The sequence below is a fragment of the Microchirus variegatus genome, assembly GCF_963457635.1.
Source record: "Microchirus variegatus genome assembly, chromosome: 20".
Classification (NCBI taxonomy): Eukaryota; Metazoa; Chordata; class Actinopteri; order Pleuronectiformes; family Soleidae; genus Microchirus; species Microchirus variegatus.
In genome coordinates this window covers 12,553,111-12,577,440 of record NC_139821.1, presented here as the reverse complement: position 1 = coordinate 12,577,440, position 24,330 = coordinate 12,553,111, and the positions used below count along the sequence as shown (strand labels likewise).

Below are 24,330 nucleotides of genomic sequence, written 5' to 3'. Positions count from 1 at the left end.
GCTGTTTCAGAATGCACATGCAAAAAAAAGGGGGCATTTCATTAATCATTTAATCACATCCCTTGCAGGATGAGGGAACTAATGTTGCAAATACCCTTTTCATTTCACTGCCCATAATGCTATCTTATGCACTTGATGTATGGCATGTGTCATGAATTACAGCTGCTTCAAAAGCACAGAGCAGGGGCTCTGCTCGACGTCCCTGAAGATACCTCATTACAAAAAAGAAAAAAAGAAAAAAGAGAGAGGTGGAAAAATCTTTATCAAGTTTGCCTCTCATCGACAACTACCTCATATTCCGTCGATATGTGCGTGTTTGCGTGCAGGAGAGTCCGCACTCACGTGTTCCACCACTGGCCAGTTAGCAAGGTGATTACAGGCAGATTACTACAAGCATTTATGAAATATTCAAATGGCAGCATGTCCTACTGTGCATTAATAATGCCACACAGAAAGGGGGGAGGAAAGAGGAGGGAGGGGGACAGACAGACAACAATAATGAAAGAACACCTTATTTACTGACTCCTCTCTGAACTACAAAACTGTCTTCTCTAATAATACTCAAATCCAATAGTCTCATTAGTACACTGAAGAAGAGATCTTTTCATTTCCTCTTACGTTAACCGAATCACGAGTGCACAAACAAAGACAAAGAGAAGAAGACAGGTGTAATCACTTAAACTTGAAGGTGGAGGATACATGCATCACTGTCACTCCCGGGCTGGGCCAGCTGCTGTTTATGTTTACTGTTCAAACCTCGTTTTTTTTTTTTTTTTTTTGAGGCGCATTGATTTCTGCCCCGAACATGGGAATTAGCCATCTGATGGAGGCCGCGTGGGAACGTGGGAATAAAGGATGGAGATTGAGAATTAGAGACGCAGCAAAAGGAAGAGAAATCAAAGCAAATAACAACAAATAAAGAGACAAAGAGACTGATAAATTGAGAGGGAAAGGAGGGGCGGGGGTATTTTTTTCTTCCAAAAACATCTTACTGGATGTTCTTCTCCTTTAAGAGAAGAGAGGAGGCTATTTTCTTCCCTCCTCTTTTCCCCATAGCTGTGTATATGAATATGTATAGGCCATCAACGTCCACTAAGGGCCCAATAATAAATCTACTCAAGCCAGCATATATGGATGATGCACTTCTGCTAATTGTCTGTGTGTATTATCAGGGGCTACAAAGGCCCAGCAGAGAAGGGGAACTTCGGCCCCTTAACTGTCTACACGCAAATACACACACACACACACACAACAGTTAAGTCAGATATGAAACAGAAGCGGCATAAACACAGCCATATGTAGCCTCACACGCACACTGGCTAACTAGTGTGCATAAATAAGCACATACACAGACACTCTCCCCGTGGTGATAGTGCATAAGTAATGCCCTCCGTTTTAAAGGTCTTGTCATAGAGCAGTAGACATGTGGAGGGAAACGCAGATTTCTAGGGGCCAAGGGCCTGCCAGATTGCCTCCACAGTGTGTGTGTGTGTGCGCGTGTGTGTACACACACATTATATAAAGACGAAGACACTTTGTTGCTGCCTTGTGGGTTTAATTAGCAGCGGGTTACAGACAACGACGTTCAGGTTAGCGGCTGAGCTTGCCATTTCAACATGGAGACTGCCCTCCTGCCAGTAATGGGGAAAAGTGGTGACAGAGAGTGGAAGAGTTATGTGTGTGTGTGTGTGTGTGTGTGTGTGTGTGTGTGTGTGTGTGTGTGTGTGTGTGTGTGTGTGGATTCTCTTAATGTATAGGACTGATTATCGTAATGAGTTGGGAGAAGAAGTGAATCAAGTTTTTTTCTCTCTCCAAATGATTTAATTATTAAAGGTATAGAAGCAGGAGATGAGGAATCTGGAATAATTTCAAATATAGATGTGGCAACATACACACATACATACACACACACAGAAAAAAGTGTAGTTGCATGGTTGCATAAAATGTACTAAAAGCATTTACTCCTGTTTTTCATGTTTACTGTAAGGCTCTCTACAGAAATAGCTCCGGCACATGCACTAGCAGTGTTAATGTTTCTCCCTCTCATCTCCTGTGACACACAAACACTCACACACACAAGCGTGAAAGATCCCCCATGTAATATCGTTTCATTTTGAACTTCAGAGAGCTAATTCAGGGGTACGGCATCCACCTCGCGGCTACCTTCTCCAGGTGAGAACACATAAAAGCACACTAAAGAGCTATTAAATGCTGATCTTGACAAGTTTCTTGGCACAACAAAACAATAGGCGACTAAACGTGTCACCGCAGCTGAGCTGAGCTCCTGCAGCGAGATGCCAGCTTATCTCGGCTCCTCTCCCTCCACCCCCCCACCCCCCCTGCACATGTACCCGGCATCCAACCACCAACATCTGAACTGTCATCTAAATCTGACACCCGCTTTATGTAACCCCGTTTATACCGTGTGTGTATGTGTGTGTGTGTGTGTGTGCACTCGACTGGCATCTCCAGAAAAAACATAAAAGGCCTCCCTCTGACACTGACAATCACTGCTCCGAGGCACGCCACAGAGCAGCCATCTTTGTTCTGATGATGAGTCTGCCTTCTTTGTTGGTGTCTGTTTTCATGTGCTGGCTGGGTTATAGTATAGTATAGAGCCAGCCTGTGACTTACAGGGTTGTGTGTGTGTTGTTGGGTTGGGGCGGGACTGAGGCGAAGAAAGTGCTCTATTTTGTAGCAACCGATGTTCTGGCATGTGTTCTTACAAAACCGTCTGCCAACCTGTGCTCTCGCTTTCAACTTTGAAATCTACCTGTTTTCTTTCCGACTCTGTCTCTCTGTCGTCCTCTCGGTTTATCTCTTACAAGCATGCATCCCTTTTTTTGCACTGGTTTACCAGCTTACCGGATTCAAAGGCACATCCCTTATACACTGTACCTCTGTGCCCCCCCTCCCAACCCACCTGAATAACCAGCTAAGCTACCTAGACACAGTATCCTAAGAGCACACAGACTTACATGTGTTTGCATGTGAGCAGAGTGAACAGTGCACAGGGATAGACTGATGTCTTCTTTAAGTAAGTGTACCAAGGTGATAGGACAAGATATCAAAAAAAACCCTGCTAATCCGATACAGGCTTGCCTTCTCACACACACATACAAGGCAAACTCTTCTACCTTGTAGTCTAGTTTGGACAGCGGACTCTACGCGAGCTAGCTTTTCCATATATATCAGTCCTTAAGATGATGTGTGCGCCGGGAAATTGATATTGTCATTAAAATGTATGTGGCACATTTTCCACAGAGGATAAGCAAACACACTTGTCAGACTATAGTTGTAATGCACAATTCACCTCGGATTCATTTAAATCCATCGCTGTCAGTTATGATTGTGTGCCTTGACAGGCCCTGTGAAAATGCAGCCCATTGTGCTGAACTGCCTTTGAAAGGCTGGTAAACATCGCGTTTATTAGAGTCATTCCATTTCGCACACACACACACACCTTTAGAGCTTTAATTCACAAACTGCGGCGGAATTGGCAGATGCCTGACCTACATCCTAGAGCACATCCCCATGGGGTGGACTAGTTTCTCATATCAGTAATTCATTTTTTTTTTTTAGCTTTCTGCAACTTATGACACGCACGACTGTAGAAAAATGCATTATTTGTGTCCTGATTTTCAGTGTTTATGTGAAATTCACATGGACATTTACAGCTCATGAAAAACACTCACCAGATCGTTATTTCACAGTTAATTACAAATCTAATTAGAATATTCAAATGAACACTTTCCCTTTTCTTTTCTTCTCTGTTTGAGAGCAGGGAGCCAGGGAGAGAGTGATAGTAAGAGAGAGCGAGAGAGAAACTCTTATTGAGTGGCAATGTGATAACCTGTAATCGGCAGCACTGCAAACACCTTCTTCCTTTGATGTCCCCCCACTAACATCCAGGCAACAAAGCCGGCCAATTACAAATGAGCTAATTAACTAAATTGTTGATGGAGCATGAAGAGTTCATCCGCTCCGTCGCCTGCACCATGACAACAGTGAAAGGGGGCCTTTGTTGTGGAGGGAAAGTGTGCGGCCGTGCGAGTTGCCATTAGCTTTTGACGCTTTTCCCCCCCTTTACTCCACAAACCTATCAGGCAGTTCCAGGGAGGAGATTTGTTATGGATCAGAGTTTGTTTGAATCCTGCGCTGTGAGGGCAGAACCCTGTCAGCTGGTTGTCAGGAAGGTCAAAATGTGTTCTTTTTTAAAAAGGCAGTGATATATTCGCTCTTCTGTAGCCACAGAGGATTAAAGGGGGACAACTTGTGTGTATATTTTACATTGAAAGTGTCTTGTACACAGTCACACACGCACACATGCCATAAATAAATATATAAATGAGTAAAGAAAACAAATCCGAGGATGCTACCTGTTGACTCATCTACGGGGGCTTTTTGATTCCAAACGTCCAATAAAACTTTGCTTTAATTTTGTAATGTCTGTCATAAGTGTGCCACAGACTTGAAACCGTGTTGCCCTGCCATATCTTGGATTTAATGGGGGCCAGTTGTGCAGATATATCATCTCCAGTACAATAGTATAGGGTCATAGTGCATGTTCTTACTTTAAAAACTGTCCAAAGTCCTCACAGATGTTCTCACAGCCAGGCCATTTACATACACCGTGACCGTACAGGGGATGGGTCCCTCCACTTTCTTCATGTAGTGAACTATAGACAGAGAGAACAAGAGACGTAAATAAATGAAACAATGGGATGAATAATGAGGTTTGTGCACAGGTAACCTATTAAATTAGATGTTTCAAAACTTTTAAAAATTCAGTTTGCTACCACAGTAAACTTAAATAATCCCAACTACATGATGGCCTTAGTTAATTGAGCACAATTTCAACCAACATCCCCCCCATTGGAAATGTACAGTAGAGTAAAGCTGCAGCTTTGTCTCCACCACAGCCACCATCCCCATCTTGTAAAGCTATTATGGGGGGAGGAGGGAGGAGGGGGGGTGTGGAGGCTTTCAAGTAAACATTAAAAATCCAGACAGCCATATAATTTTCATCAGGAGATTAATACTGTGTGTAACTTATGTTCTTTGAGGACAAGGGGAGCGGGGGGTGGGGGGAGGGCTAGGGCTCTGGCGTTTTTTCAAATGGCACCCAAATAAGTTATGACCCTGCCTAGACAGAACGTCCAATTAAAGATGACAGTTTAACCTTTAGTCTTGGCACGACTGCGTTTGCCTGTCTCCACGTGAGAATGCGACGAAGAGTGAGTTGTGCGTTGCGCGTTTGTCTACTTACGCGTTGGTAAAGGCTGTGTTTGGGGCCTATGAATATGTGTGTGGGCACCTCACATTGTGTTTTACAGTTGGGGCTTTCCCCCTGCATCGATTGGTGCGTGTTAGTAAGCAGCGCTCCTGACAATACTCCTTGTTCGATCATTATGAGACACCACAACACCCCTCGGGACACAGGCAGATAAAGTCTCCCCCCCTCTCCTTTCTTCCTTCTCTTCTCATTCCCTTCCTACCTCTGCCTTTATTTCTGTCTTCCTTCTAAAGATATCTTTTTCAAGCCTCCTTTTAGTGCAACTGGAGAGATAGCATCTACTTTAAACCAATTACACCTCCAGTGTGAGTGTCTAGCAAGCATCCACACAGACACATACTCACACACCGCTACCCTAAGTCCTTATTATAATATTGCCCAGGAAAAGCCTTTGAATAATGCATGGGCCACATAGGCAGATACGTGAACACTCAGTGTTTTGGTGCTGGGTGCATTTATAAAAGACGCCATCACAAGGATAAACATCCTGGAAATGCCACTCAAGGCATCATGTATTCTGTTTACATGACAAGTAAGCAAGGAAGGTAATTTTCAAAAGGGAAAAAAAAGAAAGAAAGTACTAAATACTTAATGTTCAAGCAGGTTATGTTGTCGTGCCTACCAGAGAGGCTTGTTGTAAGTGCGCCTGCCTGCATGGATTCCTTTGCCTGCTTTTGATATCTGTGTGGAAGCCAAGTGCGTTCAATGGCACATGTGTTCCCCAGGGAGAACAAGACTATTTTTTTTAATATTGTGGAGACACTAATAAACTATTGAACAAATAAACAAAACATCTTGTTTTCCCTGTAGTAGCAGTGCTCTTACTTTAAACGAGGACAAATACTCTGGATGGGAGCACAGACTCCAGGCACAAAAACAACAGAAAACAAACAAGTCTGTAAACTTTTCATCTTCTCTGCTTTTTTTCCCCTCCTTGGTGCTGTTAAACAAAAAGTGAGTGGAAGACATTTCTGTAATTGTACCTCTCTCGCTCCCTTTCCCTTTCCCGTTCCCGTTCCCGTTCCCGTTCCCTCTCTCTTCTGTGGTTGAGGGCGGGGGACTGTCCGTTGGCGATGGAATGGTGAGAGATGGGAGGCGACGCTTTGGCCGGATTGGAGGAGGAGGTAGTTGAAGAAGAGTTGTTGGTGGAGAGGTCTAAACCACCGCCGCCGCAGCCACCGCCACCTCCGCCGGTACCGTTGCCACTGCTGCTGCTGCTGCTGTGTTTGATGCCGTTGTCCTCCATGTTGTGACCACCGCCTCCGGTCACGTCCTTCCACAACTGCTGGAGCTCTGCGGGGCTCAGGCCGGCTAGAGTAATCGAGAGAAAGAAGAGGAAAATGAGAAAAGAGAACTAAAGACACACAAAGACAGTACAGGGAATTAAAGCAACAGTTGGTTCAGCAGGGAATGGATAAAAGCAAAATTCCACAAACCAGCGAGCAAACTTTTACAACGACTCAAGGCCTTATCATCACTTCATCGCAGACCTTGGTTTGTACTGTTCACTAAAACTGTTTTGTGTTTCTCTTTTCCCTCGACTTCTCTGCTGCTCAGTTAGGTATTGATGGCAAATGTTATTGTTCATGTATAGTAGTTCTGAAACATTTATGGAGAGTTTTTTTTAACAAGCAAGAACCATAAATATTGATGAGTGAGTTGGTGCATGTTGCATCTGAGATAAACAAGATTTGTTTAGTGCTTGTTTTCAGCCTGGCAGCTAATTAAGTACTACCCACTTCCTTTGGTTTCCTACTTACATCTCCCTGGCTGTTCGGTTTCCGCCATTTTGGTGGTAAAAAAAAACATATATTGGGGGATTATTTGACTCAGGAGTGAAAAATTAAGCCTCTCTCTGGTCTCTCTTCCTGTCCAGTAAACAACAACAACAACCACGGAAGAATGGAATAAGTTGGGGAGTGGGGGAATAGAGAAAAAAAAACAACAAACATTGGCAGAGAGAGAAATAGAGGTAGACAAAGAAAGCTGTAATCACACTAGGAGAAAAGAGAGATAATTTAGACTAAACAAAAGGATAATGTAAAGATTTAGAGAAAGAGTGGATAGCAGAAGAGCATACCAATGAAGGCAGGGCAGACAGACAGCCATACTTACAGACAGCTATACTTAGAGGGAACAAAGGTGCATACCAATGAGAACAACACAGACATGCTGACAGAAATACAAAAGTGGGACAAACAAGCTTTGGAGACACAAGTTGGAAAAGTGGGATGCCATAAAAAAAACACCTGCAGACAAGGAAGCATGTGACCACTAATGCTGCAAGTCACATGCTCAGGATCAATATGGCTACATCCAACACTTCCTTCCCTCTACCTCTGATCATAATCTCCTCTCTACTCCTCCTCCGTCTTACCTGTTGGGGGCAGGGTCTGTCCGGGCAGGGCAGCTTGGCCGGGAGCAGGCCCGGGCAGTGTGAGCAGGCCCTGCCGCTGCATGTTGAGCAGGTGCTGCTGCTGCTGGAGCTGCTGCATCTGCAGGAGCTGCTGCTGGAAGACGAGCTGCTGGGCGGCCAGCTGCTGCTGCTGCTGCTGCTGCTGCTGTTGCTATAGAGAGGAGGAGGAGGAGGAGAGGAGGAGCAGAGGAGGAGCAGGAGGGAGGGAAAATTACAGACGAATTAACAACTGAGAGATGGAGCTGGGTTTGTGCCGTGTGTCTGTGTGAGAGTCTGAACCCACTCGCCTCTGCCCTGACCTTAGCTATACCTTTCTCCTGTGTCTCGACATGCTCCCTTCTTCACTGTCTGTGCTTGCTCAGTCTTCCCGCCTGTTTTTTTTTTTTTGGGGGGGGGGCTGTACTACAGCAGCACCACTGCCTTCTCATCTCACACACACATAAACAGACAATGCTTGTGCCTGATAGTCTAACTCTCAAGCCTGTCAGAATATGTGGCTCGTGATTGCGTATGATACTAAGCCTCTGGTATAATCCTCCGTCACCAACGCTGATAGTTAATTGTCTCGCCTTCGCTGATGGTCTGTTACAGCTTATGTGGCCAGAGGGAGCAAAGCAGAGTGAGAGATTTACAGCCTCACAATATAAACACACACATGCATGCGATGTGTCCTCCCTCCCCTTCTCACGCCCCCACGTCACCCCGTTGGAACTCTATCCTCTCATCGATGTCTCGCAGAGTTGTTTATTGCTGAGCCAGACAGGCGATTGCATAAGCCGTGGTGCAAAACAACAACAACAACAACAACAAAACAAGGAACATCAAGCTCAGTCACTGCAGCAACAACAAGTCAGAGAGGGAGCAGGGAACAAAAGCTTTATTGGCGCTGAGCTGTGAAACACTTTTAAACTGTAAAGCAGTAAAAAAAAAAAAATCAGGTAATAATTGGCTTCATGATGGATGTGTGTGGTTAAAGGCTTAACTGTATTTTCTGATGGTTTTTCAATTTTCCCCCCTCTCCTCTCCATATACATGTGTACTGTATGTGCACACAGCATGACATGCACACATGTTTCTGTATGTTTATAACATGCTAGATCTGTGGGAGGAGGAGGAGGAGGAGGCAAAACTTGTGATGCACTCACTGGAAAACAGGCTGCATAATAGAGTGATGGAGGGAGGCAGTTTGCCCTCCCTATGCCTCCATCCTGCCTCAAGAGAAATAAGGGAGCAATTTCTATTCCATATTTGTTGGCGGGGCCCCTGAAAAACTCGATTCACAAATCCAAACAGAAACAAAGCCGCCGGGAGGTCAGTTGCGGCTTCCTGGAGGGGCAGCATAATAGGCTGCTTGAGGAGACATTGAGAGGTGCAACACATTGGGAAAAGAAGAAAGGACAGACTCATGTTTATATGATACCCTTTTTTTCAGATCAATTTAACTGCTTCTGCGCGCACAGTGTTGTGAGGATGTGCCTCTCTGACTGGTTCTCAGGGTTCAGCGCCAGCGCGGTTATGCAAAACGTGGCTAAGGTTGTCATGCTCGGCTTCTCGTCTCCGATAGCCATGAGAGAACGGGACGGAGCCACGTCTGTCCGCTGTCTGCCTGTCACCGTGATTTATGACGTGTCGTACCGCCGCAAGTTAAGCGGCGATGTATATGTGTTTGTGTGTATTTGCATGTCCGCAGAAACAGTTCATTAACGGGTTTGGACCTAAAGACGTCCGTCTCTGGTCTCCGTTCAATAAATCAGCGCGAGCCTGGGTGAACACATGCATATGTATGGTGTTTGTGTTCAGCACTCGGAACACATCATTAATGGAGTCGTTTCCAGGTACAGCTGCAAGTAAAGTTGTCTTTGTCTTGGAGGATATTTACTACTGATATGACTAATCAGTGCCGGGCACGTTAACGGCATCAACGTTAGCGCATATGACGTGTTTCCATTGTTAAATTGTCAAAATTAGTCTCTAAATTAACAAGCAACTATAAGAACAGAGGCACACATATGCAGTACACAGGGATGCTGGTTATTTGTAGCGCTGGTCATACATGGACCGCTCCAGCGGCATTCTCACCACTAGATATCACTAAATCTTACACAATGGTCACAATAAAGAGTCATTGGTGCGAGAGAAAATTGATAGTGTACATGTTCTGGTCATACCCTATAATTAAAGTCCAACAAAAAGTATATATATATATATATATATATATATATATATATATATATATATATATATATATATATACTGTCCGTATATAAATTATTGTGTTGAGGCAGGTGGTGTATATTTGCGTATATGTGGCACACTCACCTCTTTAGCCTGTTTGCCAGGGTGCTGCTGCTGCAGAAGCTGCAGGTGAAGCTGCTCTTGCTGCTTCTTATAAAACTCCTGCAGGTGCTGCTGTTAAAAGATTAAGACACCGGTATAAAATAAGACAGAGAAAAAAATAAATCATACATTTATCTTTGCACCGATCATTAAAGTTGTTTTGAATAGAACCGCAAAAAACTCAATAGTATTTATAGGCTTAAGTTTCTTGATATGTTGTTCGTAACTCTGACTTAAGGTCATTTTGGGAATGTATTTCCTACTTATAATTGATTCACATGCAGAATCGTTTAAATCATGGATGCCTTCCAATTAATTTTCTATTAATGTTTTTTATACTGATTCAACCCCAGCTGTACTTCACATGCTGGTTATGGAAAAAAACATTATAAATAAGAATCTACTGCATCTGGCATGTGTTTCTCTGTCATCTTTCTAAGTCTTTTTCATGTTGACTTTTGATCGTCTCGCAATTCTGCAACAATTCATCATATTTACTACACATTTGGCTACCAGAGTTCCCAATGCTCTTTTGGGGTCGCTAAAGCAAACCGAGCAAACCCTCTCTGAGGAACAGGTTAACGACACTGAACTGATTCTTTTAACACACACACATGCCGTAATAGTTATTTAAAAAGACGGTTTTATTTCATGTCAGCTGCACATGGCTGTCAGGGCAGAGGGAGAAGTCCATGAAGCAGGCCATTTGGAGTACATGGGCCACATATCTGCTATCTGTCACAGAAATATCCAGTAGATTTAATTAAAAAGGACTGGGAGCAACATTTATATGTTGCTGAATTATCAATTACACAACAGAAGAAGGATCTTGCTCCATATAGACAGATTTTGTTTGGCTGAGGCTGACTGAGCCGTTTTAAATCTCAAGTGCTGTGAAGTTGCTGTGACAAAAAGGAACGTCAAAGTCGGGACACTCTTAATGGAGAGGAATAATTGGATGACTGACACTCTTAATTAAACAATTCTCTTTCCCTTAATCAAATCTATGAATGAGAAATTTATTTCAACTCTGACACTGTGTCTGTGCCAAGTCTGCGCTTTCTCAAGCTGACTTCAGATATTACATCATCCATCACCCATCATTCAGCTTCCAGTGCTCAGCCCCAACTGTGCCCTACTCAATCAGCTCCCTGATGGATGCTTGTCAGGGAATCAAACCGGTGACACCACTAGAGACAGTTAATTAGAGGTGACGCGTACAAGTGTGTCAATTGCCGATTCTTTTTGGTAAGCATGTCAAGGACACTGGGGCTGTGGTGACTTGGCATAAGCGACTGGTGGCTGTGGTGACTCAGGGAAGTGTGTGAATATGTGGTTTCACAGTTTATCATGAACGATTCCAGGGACGCATATTTGTGCATCTGCATCTACAGTCGTGTAATTAGGTGCCAGAACTGTATCGAGGTGTGTTGCACGTACCTGCTGAAGCATAACAGCCTGCTGCTGTTGAAGCAGGGCCTGGAGCTGCTGGGGGGAAAGCACCTGCTGCTGAAGGATCTGCTGCATCTGTTGCGGCGTGATCACCTGGGGACTCATCATGGCCACCGACACTGGAACCTGGACAGGGCGGATGAGTAAAGGAAAGGGTGGTTTGTAAAACAAAAAAAACGAGGTGATGCGATGAACAGGATTGGGCACAACAGGGGGGAGGTATGAGAAATTAATAAGAGCACATGTGTAAAAATGGATGGAAAGAAATATAGAACATCAGAGATGTGCGTCAGTGCTACTGGCATGGATCTACTGGGAGTTGTTGACTGAGAAGGAGGGAGAGCAAGGACTCCCATAGCTGTGACTCTTGACAGCCTAGAGGAGATGCTGAAGGACAGATGGGTGCTGTGCCTTTGTGTGTTGCTCGTCTTATTTTCCTGCCTGCACCCCACTGGGAAAAGTCAGGGATTTAAATAGACGTAGACCTTAATTAGCAGGACCCTTGAACTTCTCCACTTCAGAATGCCTATCAGTGGTGCTATTGTAAAGTGAAAATGTGGAAATGCACGACTCAAAAGTTGATTAAAACCAGAAGTAGCGGACACCTGGTAGGCACAATCAGCGTGATGTGGTGGGTCATGGACTGGAGGTTAGGGGGTTCACTTTGAGCGAATGTCTTTGATGGAAACCTGGGAGGAAAATATTCATTCATTCGTTTTCTTTTTCCTCTGAAGGGGATAAGTTTGTCAAGTTTCAAGAGTCACACAAAAGCATCCAAATGCATAGATGTCTCCTGGTCTTATAAAAAATATGAGCTGTCAAACTGCAGGAGAAACAGCAGCCGCACCAAAACAAAGACGCACATCCTATATTTTCCCCGCAAAGATTGTTCTAAGACGGCATCTTCTGAGAAACCAGATCAATAAAGAGGGATACGTCTCTCCTCCGTCTTTGATTGTGCGCACACATTTTAGCAGGGGAGCGTGAGATTTGCGTGAGCCATATTACACAGTTTCAGATCCTCGTAGCTGCTTAAAAATTGAACAAGGAAAAGACAACACTTTTGAATTGTGTTTACCTCTAAGTTAGAGGGAATAAAGTCAACACTGAGTGAATGATTTGCCATCAAAGACACCATAAAAATACACGATTCTCCTCGTCTGACAAAGACTCGTACACAAACGCTTCATTCCGCTCTCTAAAGTGAATAAATCCACCTGCTCCTTTTCCCTATATGACCTTTAAAACGTGACGCGATCAACTTTGAAGCTAAATAGCTTAATGTTTCCAGCAAAACAACACGCTCGTGCATCGTATTTAGATCGGCGGTCTTCGTCTTGTCAACACATATTTTTTGACAGACAAGCTTGATGCGGCTATAACACAATTAAAATGTCAACATGTAGTAACACCTTCGCTGACACTAATTGCGACAGTGTTTGGCACAGAGCTGCCATGACAGTAACTAGCCTATATGGTGTGTCAAGGGGCCAATAAGACATCCCTGTCCTCATCGCCAGCTAATCAAGCTGCCTTGATTACTTTTCATGCATGTCCCTTCTCCCTTCCTCCCTCTCTCTCTCTCTGTCAGGCCTTGACACGTCCTTGTTTAGCTTCCCTCTCCTCAACACCTTCCCCCAGCCCAGGTCCACCCCCCCCACCACCCCCACCCCTCTTTGATTAGCTGAGACATTTGCATGGTCACTACACATTTTTCATTTTAGAAGTCATTATGCATTAGTGGCTCCTGATCGCCCGCCTTGACTAATCCTGATGAACTGAAAATCACAGCTGAAGGTCAACTTCCAGCCGGCCCTGCTGCACATTCATATTCATATTCAAACAAATCCTGCCTCTATTGTTCATTAGGGTCTTAGAGAGAAGGGACTCCATCTAAGGTGGACAAGCAGGAGGAGGAGGAGGAGGAGGAGGATGTTGTGGTGGTACATCTCTTTTCTTCTCTGGACTCCTCAATATGGGAGCGTACAGCGAAAGAAAAAAGAAAGAAAGAAAGAAAAGAAAATGCATTCACAATAAGCAAGGTGCTGAACAAAAGCCGTCAAAAGTTGCAAATTAAACAGTCTGTGTGTAATTATGCAAATGCCGTGCTTACACCTTCAATGTTATTAACCCTTGAAGCTACATTCGCTAGGTAAGTAATTACCCCCGCAGTCACTCGTGGTTTTGTGTTGGATGCAATGACAATGGGACGAGTGCAGCTGAGAAACAACATGAGAGATGCACTCATTAAGACTATTAATTGGATGCTGGCTCAAAGATGTTTTGGTTCACAAAAGAGATGCGGGCCTATACGTGCAGGATTAAAACACAAATGAATGAGCGCCCATATATTATTTTCTTCAACGGGGGAAAGTGCTAGAATAAAAGCACTCATTGATATATGTGAATTAATAATGCAGAATCAACAACAATACTGGATAAAACCGACAAAAAGAGCAGAAATAAACATCAACAGCGATCAGCTATACGTAATGGAATTGGGAAGTTTTTTTTTTTTAGAAATGTAATGGGTGATAATAATCTTCATTTCATCACTGCTCCAAACAAAAAGAAGGGAAGAAAAAGGCAACAGGGAAGAAAAGAGAGGGGGAAAAGGCACTAGCCCACGTCCATTGTGAAGTGCAGCATAATGCTAATTCCAGCATTTAACTGCATGCTTTTCTGCTTGACGTATCAGAGGCTCCAAGATGAAAGCAGATAAGTAATTGCTCTCCTGGTTCTTATTCTTCACTGACAACCCATAAATTTAATTTTACACACACGTTCATTTACATTTTCGAGTATATGACATGATAATTGCAGGAATATAACACCTCCATTCTGCAGGAAGCTGCATGAGGGCTTGATTGACGTGAGCGGTGAATTGAAAGGAACAGGAGGCTGAATTGCCTCTCCGAGAAATGATTTCGCCACGAAGGGATAAAATTAATGAGCATTTACTCCGATGATGGCAGTGGCATAAACATCCACACACTGTGAATAGACTCTCTTTCATAGAAGAGGAGCCATGATATCCTATTGGGGGTATGCCTGTGTTACTCTGTAATTCAAAAGGATACATTTCCAGTACTGGTGCCAAAAAAAAAAAAATATATTAATGGGGTTGATTAAATAGTTTAACATTAATTGCAGCTGAGGTGTTCACTGGGGACCTTCATCATTGAAAAGTGCAATATGTTTCCAAATGAGCTTTGGACGGTCATTTCAATGTCCCTCCTTCCTTCTAAGAAACACTATCTGAACCCCTATTTGTTTATGTGCCTTTCTGAAAGTTAACATTGACATGAACTTTAACGCCAGGTGGTTTGCCCTCTTAAGTTTGAAAGCAAAACAAAGGACCTTTTTAAAATTTGCTCCTGATGTGAAAACATTGGCGGTGGCCCGCACCACAACAAGAAGATCATTATGCCACCCCGATCAGCAGCCCCAGTAACCAGCCTCTCCACTGCCTCACAAAAGGTCAAGTTCTTCTGCAGAGGCCCGGTATCTCTTCCAGGCAAAGCCGGTGCCTAAGACCCCTTGTTATTTTTGATTTAACATCGCATTCTGTCATTACATGCAAAACACCACATCCTCTTACTGACTACCACCAACTGTCTGCCTCTAACTATCCTGGCTAATGGCCAAATGCAAGTCAAGCAATTACACCCACTCCACAGAGTGGTGTTTTATCTTTCTAGCACTGTGAGGTTTTTATTATTTTTTTCTAACACGTAAACTCGGAACACCAAAAGCAGGAGATAAGTGTTGCGTCAGAGTTCAAACTCAAACAATCAATGGGTGAGCCGAGAGAAATTCCAGTTATTCAATTTCCTTCCACGCGATTCACTAAGCAGTGGAGAACCTTACGTCGGCCGTAAACATGTGTGGGGGCAGCGAACACGGCGCTTATCAATGACAAAGGTTATTCTTGTCGCACTGGACAGGAAACTGAGAAACCAGCGAAGATAAATGCAATGGAAAATGGGAAGAGTCCTAGTTGGTAATTACTGTGGATCCTTGTCAGGGAGAGTCACCGCTAATTAAGCCACTAGCTTCATTTTACACCGAGGAGGCGAGAGAAGAAAGAAATCATGAAAGCCACCCTCCAGTTCCTTGTTTCATCTCAATCTCCTGAGCAGCTCTGAGGAGATGCAGGCCACCAAACTCAACACTCGTGGTTAATGCACTTCTGACCTCTCAGCTCTCACTTCTGACACTTCTCATTTACAGAACCAGCCAATTAACACCAACTGTGGACCACAAGATTGACCTCTGGGATTCTCCACTTGAGGACCACCAAGGCTTTACGCGTAAAAGAGTCACTCCGGTGTGTCGTACGCAAGAATCGCATGCGTTTACTGCATGGAAATCGCAGAGGCGTGCGTGCGAGCCACACTCACTCAAATGCACGTCGTGTGTTCAGCTTAGAGAGATCGATACTCAAGATTGTCAAGAGTGAAGCTAAGCAGATTACTAAATGTTTTCCTAAATCAATTTCCATAGCAGTGTGGACGCAGAGCACGGGGAAGTGCAATTTATCATAACATAAAGACCCATCATGTAAAAGCCTCTAATAAAAGGCCCGAAGAGATTGGGGGGGAGGGGGGGCTTAGCAACAATTTCCATATTGATTTATCTCTACATGCAGATAGTCATCGATTACACCCCCACAAACATTGTGTGGTGTGTGCCATCGCTTGTACACATTGTTTGTGTCATTATCAGGACACTTTTATCACGAAAACTGGCAACCGCTCACTCCCGACTAATGCCTTCCCTGCGGGTGTTTAAATTCCAAGATGAGTGGGAGAGAGAGAGAGAGAGAGAATTAGAAAAGAAAGTTCAGAGAGCAAAAGAGTGCTGAAATAGAAAGAAAGTGAGAGAGAGAGCACAAGTGGAAGAGGTGGGGATTGTTGGGGGGGTTATTTCCCTCTGATGTTGCAGGTAATATGGCCTCCACTGGATCAGCCTCTTCATCAGTGACACACAGTAAATTACAAGTGCTTCAAGCAGCTCAGTGAATTATAGTTCATCACTTGGAAAGGCTTTCCCCCCTCACCACCGGGGCCCGGGCGTATCAGATCTGCCAGTTAGGATCCAATTAACACCCTGGCCAGAATCATCAGATTGCATGTGTAAGGGCTGGTATAACTCGTTTATTGCACCCATGTATCTTCTGTCACAAGGTAAATTTGTTGCTGCTACATCAAAGGTCTGAGCTACTTTTTTTTATATATATCTGTGCCTCTTCCCTCCCCCCACCTCCCCTCACTTTCTCTTGATCCCCCCCAAACTCGGCTACCTTGCCTTGGGGTTGCATTTCAACTTCTTTTGCATCACAATGATGAACCTGCGCTGTCCTCGCAATTTAGTAATCTTGTCCTGTAGGTGTTGTAAATGCAGGGGGAAAAAGAGAGGTGGGGAGGGAGATGGGGAATGAAAAAAAAAATCTTGTTTTCTGGTAACAAAAGCAGTAACCAAGGGTGTTTGACTTAAAATGTGCTGACAATTTTTTCTCTTTCTCTCTTAGAGTCAACAGAAGTTTTCCTCATGAATAACATAATATCCCCCCCCCCCTTTTTCCCCTCTTCACTGTGATAATTTTTCTCTATTTTCAGATGCAACCAGAGGGGATGCAGAGGAGAGATATATTCCAAAATGTAAATGAACTGCCATCCTTTAGCCATGCAAGTTGGGAGTCAGCTAAGCCATATTCAAGCCTTGCGTTGCAGCCCGTTTTCCCCGTGTAGTGTATCTGTGGGCGTGCGTGTTCCTGGATAAAAGCCAATAAGCAGATGCTATCGAGATAATATTGGCTCGCTGAGGAGATGCGTGGACCTGACCTTTAAAAGTGTGACACTTCCTTGGACGGCCCAGTGCCCACGGCCAAAGTGACGGGTCTGAGCATGAAGCTGTAGAGTTTACAGAAAACTGTGAGTGAATCAACCACAAACCAACATTAAACCATTACAATATTGTTTTTCCATGTATACTTTGGACTGGAGTGTTGCACAAATTGGATGGAGTCTTGTAGCGAGAGCAACAACCTTGTCCGAGAGCTCATGTAGTGTTTGAGCTGTTCGTGCACGGATGTCGTTTGAGTGTCTGTGATTAGCTGCCGCTAAGAAAGCTGGATTTCTCAGTTTGTGCCACATGCAATGCTATGATGCAGCTTGTAAAGGACTGTTCGCTGCTCCATTCAAGTTCCCTTATAAGACGGGTCTAGAGTTGTCAGTCCAGTAGTTTTATATAGCCTGAAATATAAAGATAGTGGTTGTGTCATAGTGAGATTAACAGATTAGAATCTTTACTTCATGAGCTGTTCTGTGTTCTGTGTCGCTTTCCCTAAAGTCCAGCTCTTCCTTTTCAGTGGCGATCAATAAAGTCACAAACAAACACAAAGCAACTTCTGGAAGTAACTTCAAGCATGTGTAAGCAAGCCTCTGTTTCTGTTTGAGCGCAGGCTGCTGTGTGCCGAGCGCATTATGCACATGTGCACGCGCGCGCAAGACAGAAACAACTGTCAGATTCATAGGCCTCTGTAATCCTCTCCGCCTCTCCTTGTCCGCGTTTCTTTATTTGTATTCTAAATGTCAGTGTATAAATGCCTTTCAGAGGACAGATATTGCCACAGAGAAGAGGGAAAAGTGAGGGGAGAGAGGAGCAGAGAGGGTGTTGTGTGCCTTGGGAGAGCCGTGTAAGCAGCATGGCAGAGGCAGGGGGATTTACAGGGAGAAATAGGTGTTTATTGAGTGCTCCCGTGGGCTTACTGTGTAATAATAGACCTGTCACATTACGCAAATGTGGAGAAGCAGCTTGGGTGTGCGCGTGTGTTTGTATGTGTGTTTGTGGGACTGTTTTTCTCTTGTGTGTATGTGGATGCCAGAGCTGCCTGCCTGTGCATCATCAGCTTCTGAGAAGCGGCATTGAGCGAGCAGATAGAATTAGTCAAGCGAGAGCCTTTAGCTGCTAATACGCGTAATTAAAACTGCAAGCTGGGGCACTTAGATGCTTGTGTACTAAATAATTTACATGCCATGATCTATGGATCATTTCCTGCTCTTAAATACCAAAGACGGGCGAACAAGAGGAAAAAAAAAGAGACCAGCAGAGGATTTATGAGAATCTCTGCCATAAGCAGGATGTCATGACAATATTAATCCCTTTCCCACTTTCGACTGCGCTATCATACATGGGGATCAATCCCTGCGATTCATTGGAAACACTGTCGCTTGATTGCCACCGTCTCTTATCAAGCCACATAGCTAATAAAATACCACTCATTGTGGCCTCATAATCCGGCTAAATTATGCAGATTAAGTGGTTAAACAAGACAAGCACAAACACAGTACTGACGAGAACAATAAAAATAGCTAGAAATAGTTTCTGCTGCTTTAATGTCATATTTGCACGATTGAATATGGCTAGCTAAAATGTCATTTGAAATGAACGGATTCAAAGGCGGCAGGATCTTGAACCACAATGCACCAAGCCCATGTTGCCGCTGGTGTTTATCTCTGGCGGAGTCAATAAAGTCTCACATATGAAGCCCTGGCATGGCAACTTTTTTGGGAGCAGAGAGATGAAGTGATGTTATAATGGATGTTAATAAAGGCTGGATCAACAGATGGATTAGTCGAGGAGCTGAGGACAGGCACCGGTGTGCAGGGGGGCGACGAGCCACACGGATTCATATTGCCAACGCGGGGGCAAGGACAGAGTAAGCAAATGTAAATATTCAATATTTACCATCTGCTGGTTTTATTAGAGGCAGGGGCTTGGACATGGGCTGACGGTTATCATATAGCACCCACACCGCTCTCATTCAATATTGTTCTTTCTGCTATGTATGTATTGTACACGGTGACTATGGCATTTGTAGATCAGGATCCTATTTGTTTAAATCCATTTACTTTTGGCCACATAACCTCAAAAGAGAGGCTGCAGAGAGTGTTTGTTCTTTTTCCCCCCCCCCGCCACCTCCCACAGCTAAATAAATAAAAACGCCTTTGAAATTGCAGTATATTGATAATTTGCTGTTGTGTGCGAATAAAACAATAATATTAATGCTCTCGATGAGGCGCAATTATTGAAATGCAAAAGCCCGACTGAGTCTTTGCCAACCTTATCTCTTTGCCAGTGTGTAATTAGGTACACAGGGGTGTGACTCCAATTGAAGGCGTCGCCATTGTTATACTGTGAAAATATCAACGGGGTGAGGTTAACGCCAATTTCCCTGCCATTAATGAAACGCATGGCGCTTCTAATGAGGTGAACTGTTGCTCCTTGATATTACTTATTAACTGAGCGGAGGGCACAAACTCCCACACTTTCATTCCAAACGGGCAAAAATAAATATATATAAAAAGAAAATATGGCTTATAATAAAAACATTGGAGCACATGTCAAGAGGCCTTACATAATTTGAGGCAGGAAAAGCAACTAAGTGACTTTGTGGAGCAGAATGAAAAAAAAAAAAACTTGCTGGTGTGAAGAAGAAAGAAAGATTCCGGGCAATGTGTTAATGTGTGAGTGTGTAGTCAGCGTGCATGTGTGTGTGTGAGTGTGCGGGTGTGCGCATATGTAAACAAGTGTGACCTTTTTCGAAAATCACTGACAACAGAAATAGACAGATCCATGAATCAATAAGCTAAATTAGTGTTGAAGAGTGGAATTGACAGGCAGTTAAAATTAGCTGTGAGACGCCAGCGAGGCTGACGTGGTCTTTTTTTCAAATAATATCTAACCTCTGGACACTTCATGTCAACAACACTATGGATCTAGTTAGAAAAGCATATGGATCAGAGATGTCCTCCAACCCAATAACCTTTGGATGGTTGTAAGTTTGGATTATTGACCATGTTTAATGGATCAAGCGCCTTAAAGCGTTGCATGTACTTTTAAAAATGAGCACACAAGCTTGCAAGAGAAAACTTCAATCTTTCTGATTTGTCGTTATTGTGTTATTCTTTACTTCCTGGGGACTGGCTCGTCCAGCTTTAGGATTCCAACGACAGGTCGGAGGATTGCGTCGGCAAATCAAACACACTTGTGGAGCAGAGGAAATCTTCTTTTCACAGGGAGCATGTATTATGGATGGACTTAAGAGATTAGACGGGGAGCTGCTTTACCTGCAGTGGACGCTGCTTGTCCTGGCTCTTTGGAGATTTCAGGCCACTGCCTGGCTGGTGCAAGAGTAATTGCCTCGCTGCTTGTATGGCCTGAGAAGAAAAGAACACATAACAAAAAAAGGCTGTGAAAAAAAAGGCAACGAACGATGGGTAAAAGAGACACTGGAAATAAACGCAAGATTGTTGCTTTAGATTAGATTTCCTCAAAGTGAAAGCAGAGATAACTCGAACAAAACAAAAACCATGTCAAATATCACCTGATACTTTTGTTTTTTTGGTCAAAACAACATCAGAGATGTGTTTTAGTGACAAATCATAGAGGTATAAACAGAGATTGTCCAGAAATACCCCAGAAGAAGAGAGCGGAGGGGTGGGTGGGTGAGCGTCAGTAGAATTGACCTGTCTAGTGTGTGCTCAACTGAAATACCCACTTCTCTTTGCAAATGACTGCCACATTTGCATATTCATAATATGAATGTGAAGTAGAGGCAGTGCCGTGTGAAGTGTCTCTGGGAGCTGTAATTAAAGTTGACAAAAATCAACATCAGATTACATTTAGCGTGAATTAACCGGCAGCACTGGTTTTTTTTACACTATGTATTAAGGGTGCTTACGAGCAAAGGACGGCTGATAGATATCCGTAAAAAAAAAATCACAGCCGTACACATGTGGGCACACGGAATTAGAAAAATCACATTTTTGTTAATTGTAGAAATTGCCATCAGATCCGTTTGATGGCTGTGCCATATATCAAGATGATTAGAATCACAGAGGCTGAGATGTGGCGACTTATTTCTCTAGGGTTTGATGGGATTACAGATCTGCTCCTGCCCTGACTGTGCATCTGTGTGTGTGTGATGAGTGAGCTCTAGCTTCACAGGTACGACGGCAGCTGGGCGTAGCAGCTTCACTCTGATTCTTCAAGAGCAGACAGGATAAAAGAGGCTGCTAGAAAAAGAACATTGTGCACAGCTGCTACTACTACTGCTCCTGCTCCACACACACAGTCATATACCTGGTGTTTCTTGAGGCTCACGAGCATCAAGTGGGAGAAGACGGGGGGTGGGTGGGGGTGTCTGCGTGCACACACACACATACATACAACAACACAACAACTTCACAGATGTTTTGATGAAGAAAGAAGGGGACAAGGAGGTGGAGAAGTAAAGAGTAAAAAAGAAAAAGAAAACTCCGATATAGCGAGTGACACTTCCTGAAGAATCAGGGGTGCTCATTTTTATTTTCCGGTGCTTTGCCAGTATCCATGACAACAACTGCCTTGACAGGGCGTGCATATGGCGCAGCTCTGCCAGCTGGTGGGAACAATGTTTGAACTAGTACATTGAGATCCTGAGCAAACAGGAGGAGAAGACAGGGGAGAGAGAGAGAGAGAGAGAAGAAAAAAAAAGTTGCCACGTCTTAACCCCTCAGGGAACGAAGCCACCCCCTGATCAATTATGAAAAGACAGGGATGGGGGGTGGGGGGTGCATGGAGAGGTGGTGAATCTGTCTGTCTGGGCTGCTCAGGAGGAGCCAGACTTTCTGAAGTAAAGAAAACAAACATTACACTGGAACTGGGTCCTAACTGCATTGATCTGTCTGCTTGGGTAAAAGGAACTGAGTCGCCACAGGTTGTGTAAATGTGTGTGTGTGTGTGTGTGTATAGTGACATCTGTAAGTTGAGCCATAGCCTTCTTTCTCCTCACAACAACTGCACAACAACTTCTCCTCTTGAGTTACGATAATGCTCCGAACTGAACTGGAGTTCCACCAAAAAAATGTGCTTTTACACAAAAGACAAAACACATCCCTTGTACCCAAGCACCTTAAGTAATTAAAACAAGACCGAATTATCTCACCACAATTGGTGAATCAGGGTAATTATAAGGCTTATTGAGTCCTGTAGCTGCCTGGAGGAAAAGTTTATTCACATGTGAATCAATGACTCACTTTGCTCTAGTTAAAGTCAAAAGAGAGATGCTCGATATATTACACACAGTCAAAAGTACAAATAAGTCCTTTTTTGTTGTATCTGCACGACCAATATCCAGGTCAGGTAAACACAGAAGAAGTGAAGGTATGAGGGTGATTCAGAGGGAGGGTGAAGCTGGGAGATCAACTACACTGGGTTATTAAAAAAGAAGTCTGCACAGACTGCTTCGAGACACTTCTCCAAACATAACACAGACCTTATTAACAACGGCCAAGCTTTTTTTTTTTTTTTTCAGAGTGGTTTGCCAAGTCTCAAACTGTCTGTCACCTCTTCAGTGGAAGTAGGGTTAGCCATTTTTTCCCCTATATTTAAAAGGTAAGTGAAAAAGAAGAAGAAAAAAAAACGCCTGTCCCTTCACTTTCACTGGCTTGGAGTATTCAGCCATTACAGTAAAAAGCACCAATTTGTGCCACCCACTCCTCACTCTACATAGATGGCAAGCCGGAGCCCATCTTCCCGTGCACAAAAAAAAAGCACCAAATGCCAAGAAAAGTCATCAAAAGTTTGCTGAAGAGCTGCCGGAGCAGACAAAAAAAAAACACAGACGAGTGCAGAAGCGCCATCTATTTAACCTGAGGTTTCTATGCACGGAAAAATGACATCCTCAGTCTATTAACGCACACATTGTATAAACAGCACAATGTGACACATTCTTCAGAATGAGAGAGCCGACTGGACAGAGGGAGAGGGAGGGAGGGAGTAAGAGAAAAATATCCTGCTATATAAATAACAAGGCACTCAGAGGCATATTTGATGTTGATATCCATCACTGAGGTTGGAAAGGAGGAAGAAAATAAGAGGAGGGAAAATAACACACAAAGCGACGGAGACCGCGACACGGGGATCCTTATGAAAATAAGATTCAGCCCAAATGGATCTGCTGTAATTGGTTTCAGATAGTGAGGTCAGGAGAAAGGCGATACAGGCAACTATTATGCGAAACTGACTAAGAAACAAGAATGTTTACACAGGCATTCCTCTGCCACATTAATAGGCATGCCGAGATCACTGGAGAGGGAGAAGAAGGAGGGGAGTGAGAGTGATGGAGAGGGGATGCAAGAGGAAAAAAAAAACATCCATTCACCCCCCCCCCCTCTCATCCCCCCCATTCTCTGCTCTCCCATGTCTCAGTGTTTTGAGTCTATACAAAACAGGGTAATAAGGAACACACATCACAATGCACCTTTGTAAGGAGCATGCAAAAGATCTTAAACAAGCATGAAATACATCAGTAAACCCTGCAATACTGGGGCCAAACCATAACAAATCTCCAGATTGCTTATTGTGCGTAATGGAGGTGGAGTGCCGGCTCGAAATAAGCCGTCCGACGAAGAATGTCACTCTTTCAAATCCCGCCAGGAGACGCAGCCATGACATTGGAATTGGATATCTTTGAGGGACTGTGACAATGTGTTTGGACAGTGCAGATCACTTCCCTCGCTCGGGTCACGCTGGGAGTTGTCGTTATAAGGGGGATGGAAGGAGATGTTGTGAATGATGACACAGGTATGAAATAAGCCACTTTTCAACAGGTAACGTGTTATTTACAGCTCTGCAGGATGATCTCATGTTCCAGAGAGTGGCCTTGCAAATGCTGTATGAGTTGTTGATCAATAAGGAATTAGTCAGGCTCGTGATGACATTATTATTATCAGACCGTGGTGTGTGCTGAGCAATTTGATGTGTGTGTGTGTGTGTTCGT

General features: G+C 43.9%; 1 protein-coding gene across 1 annotated transcript in view; it reads right to left on the bottom strand.

Moving 5' to 3' along the window:
* Window positions 1-24,330, bottom strand: part of foxp2 (forkhead box P2) — a gene marked incomplete at its 3' end in the record, with an annotated part of 87,608 nt that overhangs the window by 16,391 nt on the left and 46,887 nt on the right. The window contains exons 4-9 of the mRNA XM_083906569.1: window positions 20,636-20,725; window positions 11,490-11,627; window positions 10,032-10,121; window positions 7,674-7,863; window positions 6,280-6,607; window positions 4,575-4,679 (exon numbers count right to left, since the gene is read on the bottom strand). Coding sequence (XP_083762695.1) covers window positions 4,575-4,679; window positions 6,280-6,607; window positions 7,674-7,863; window positions 10,032-10,121; window positions 11,490-11,627; window positions 20,636-20,725 — 941 coding nt within the window. The remainder of the gene's footprint in view (window positions 1-4,574; window positions 4,680-6,279; window positions 6,608-7,673; window positions 7,864-10,031; window positions 10,122-11,489; window positions 11,628-20,635; window positions 20,726-24,330) is intronic.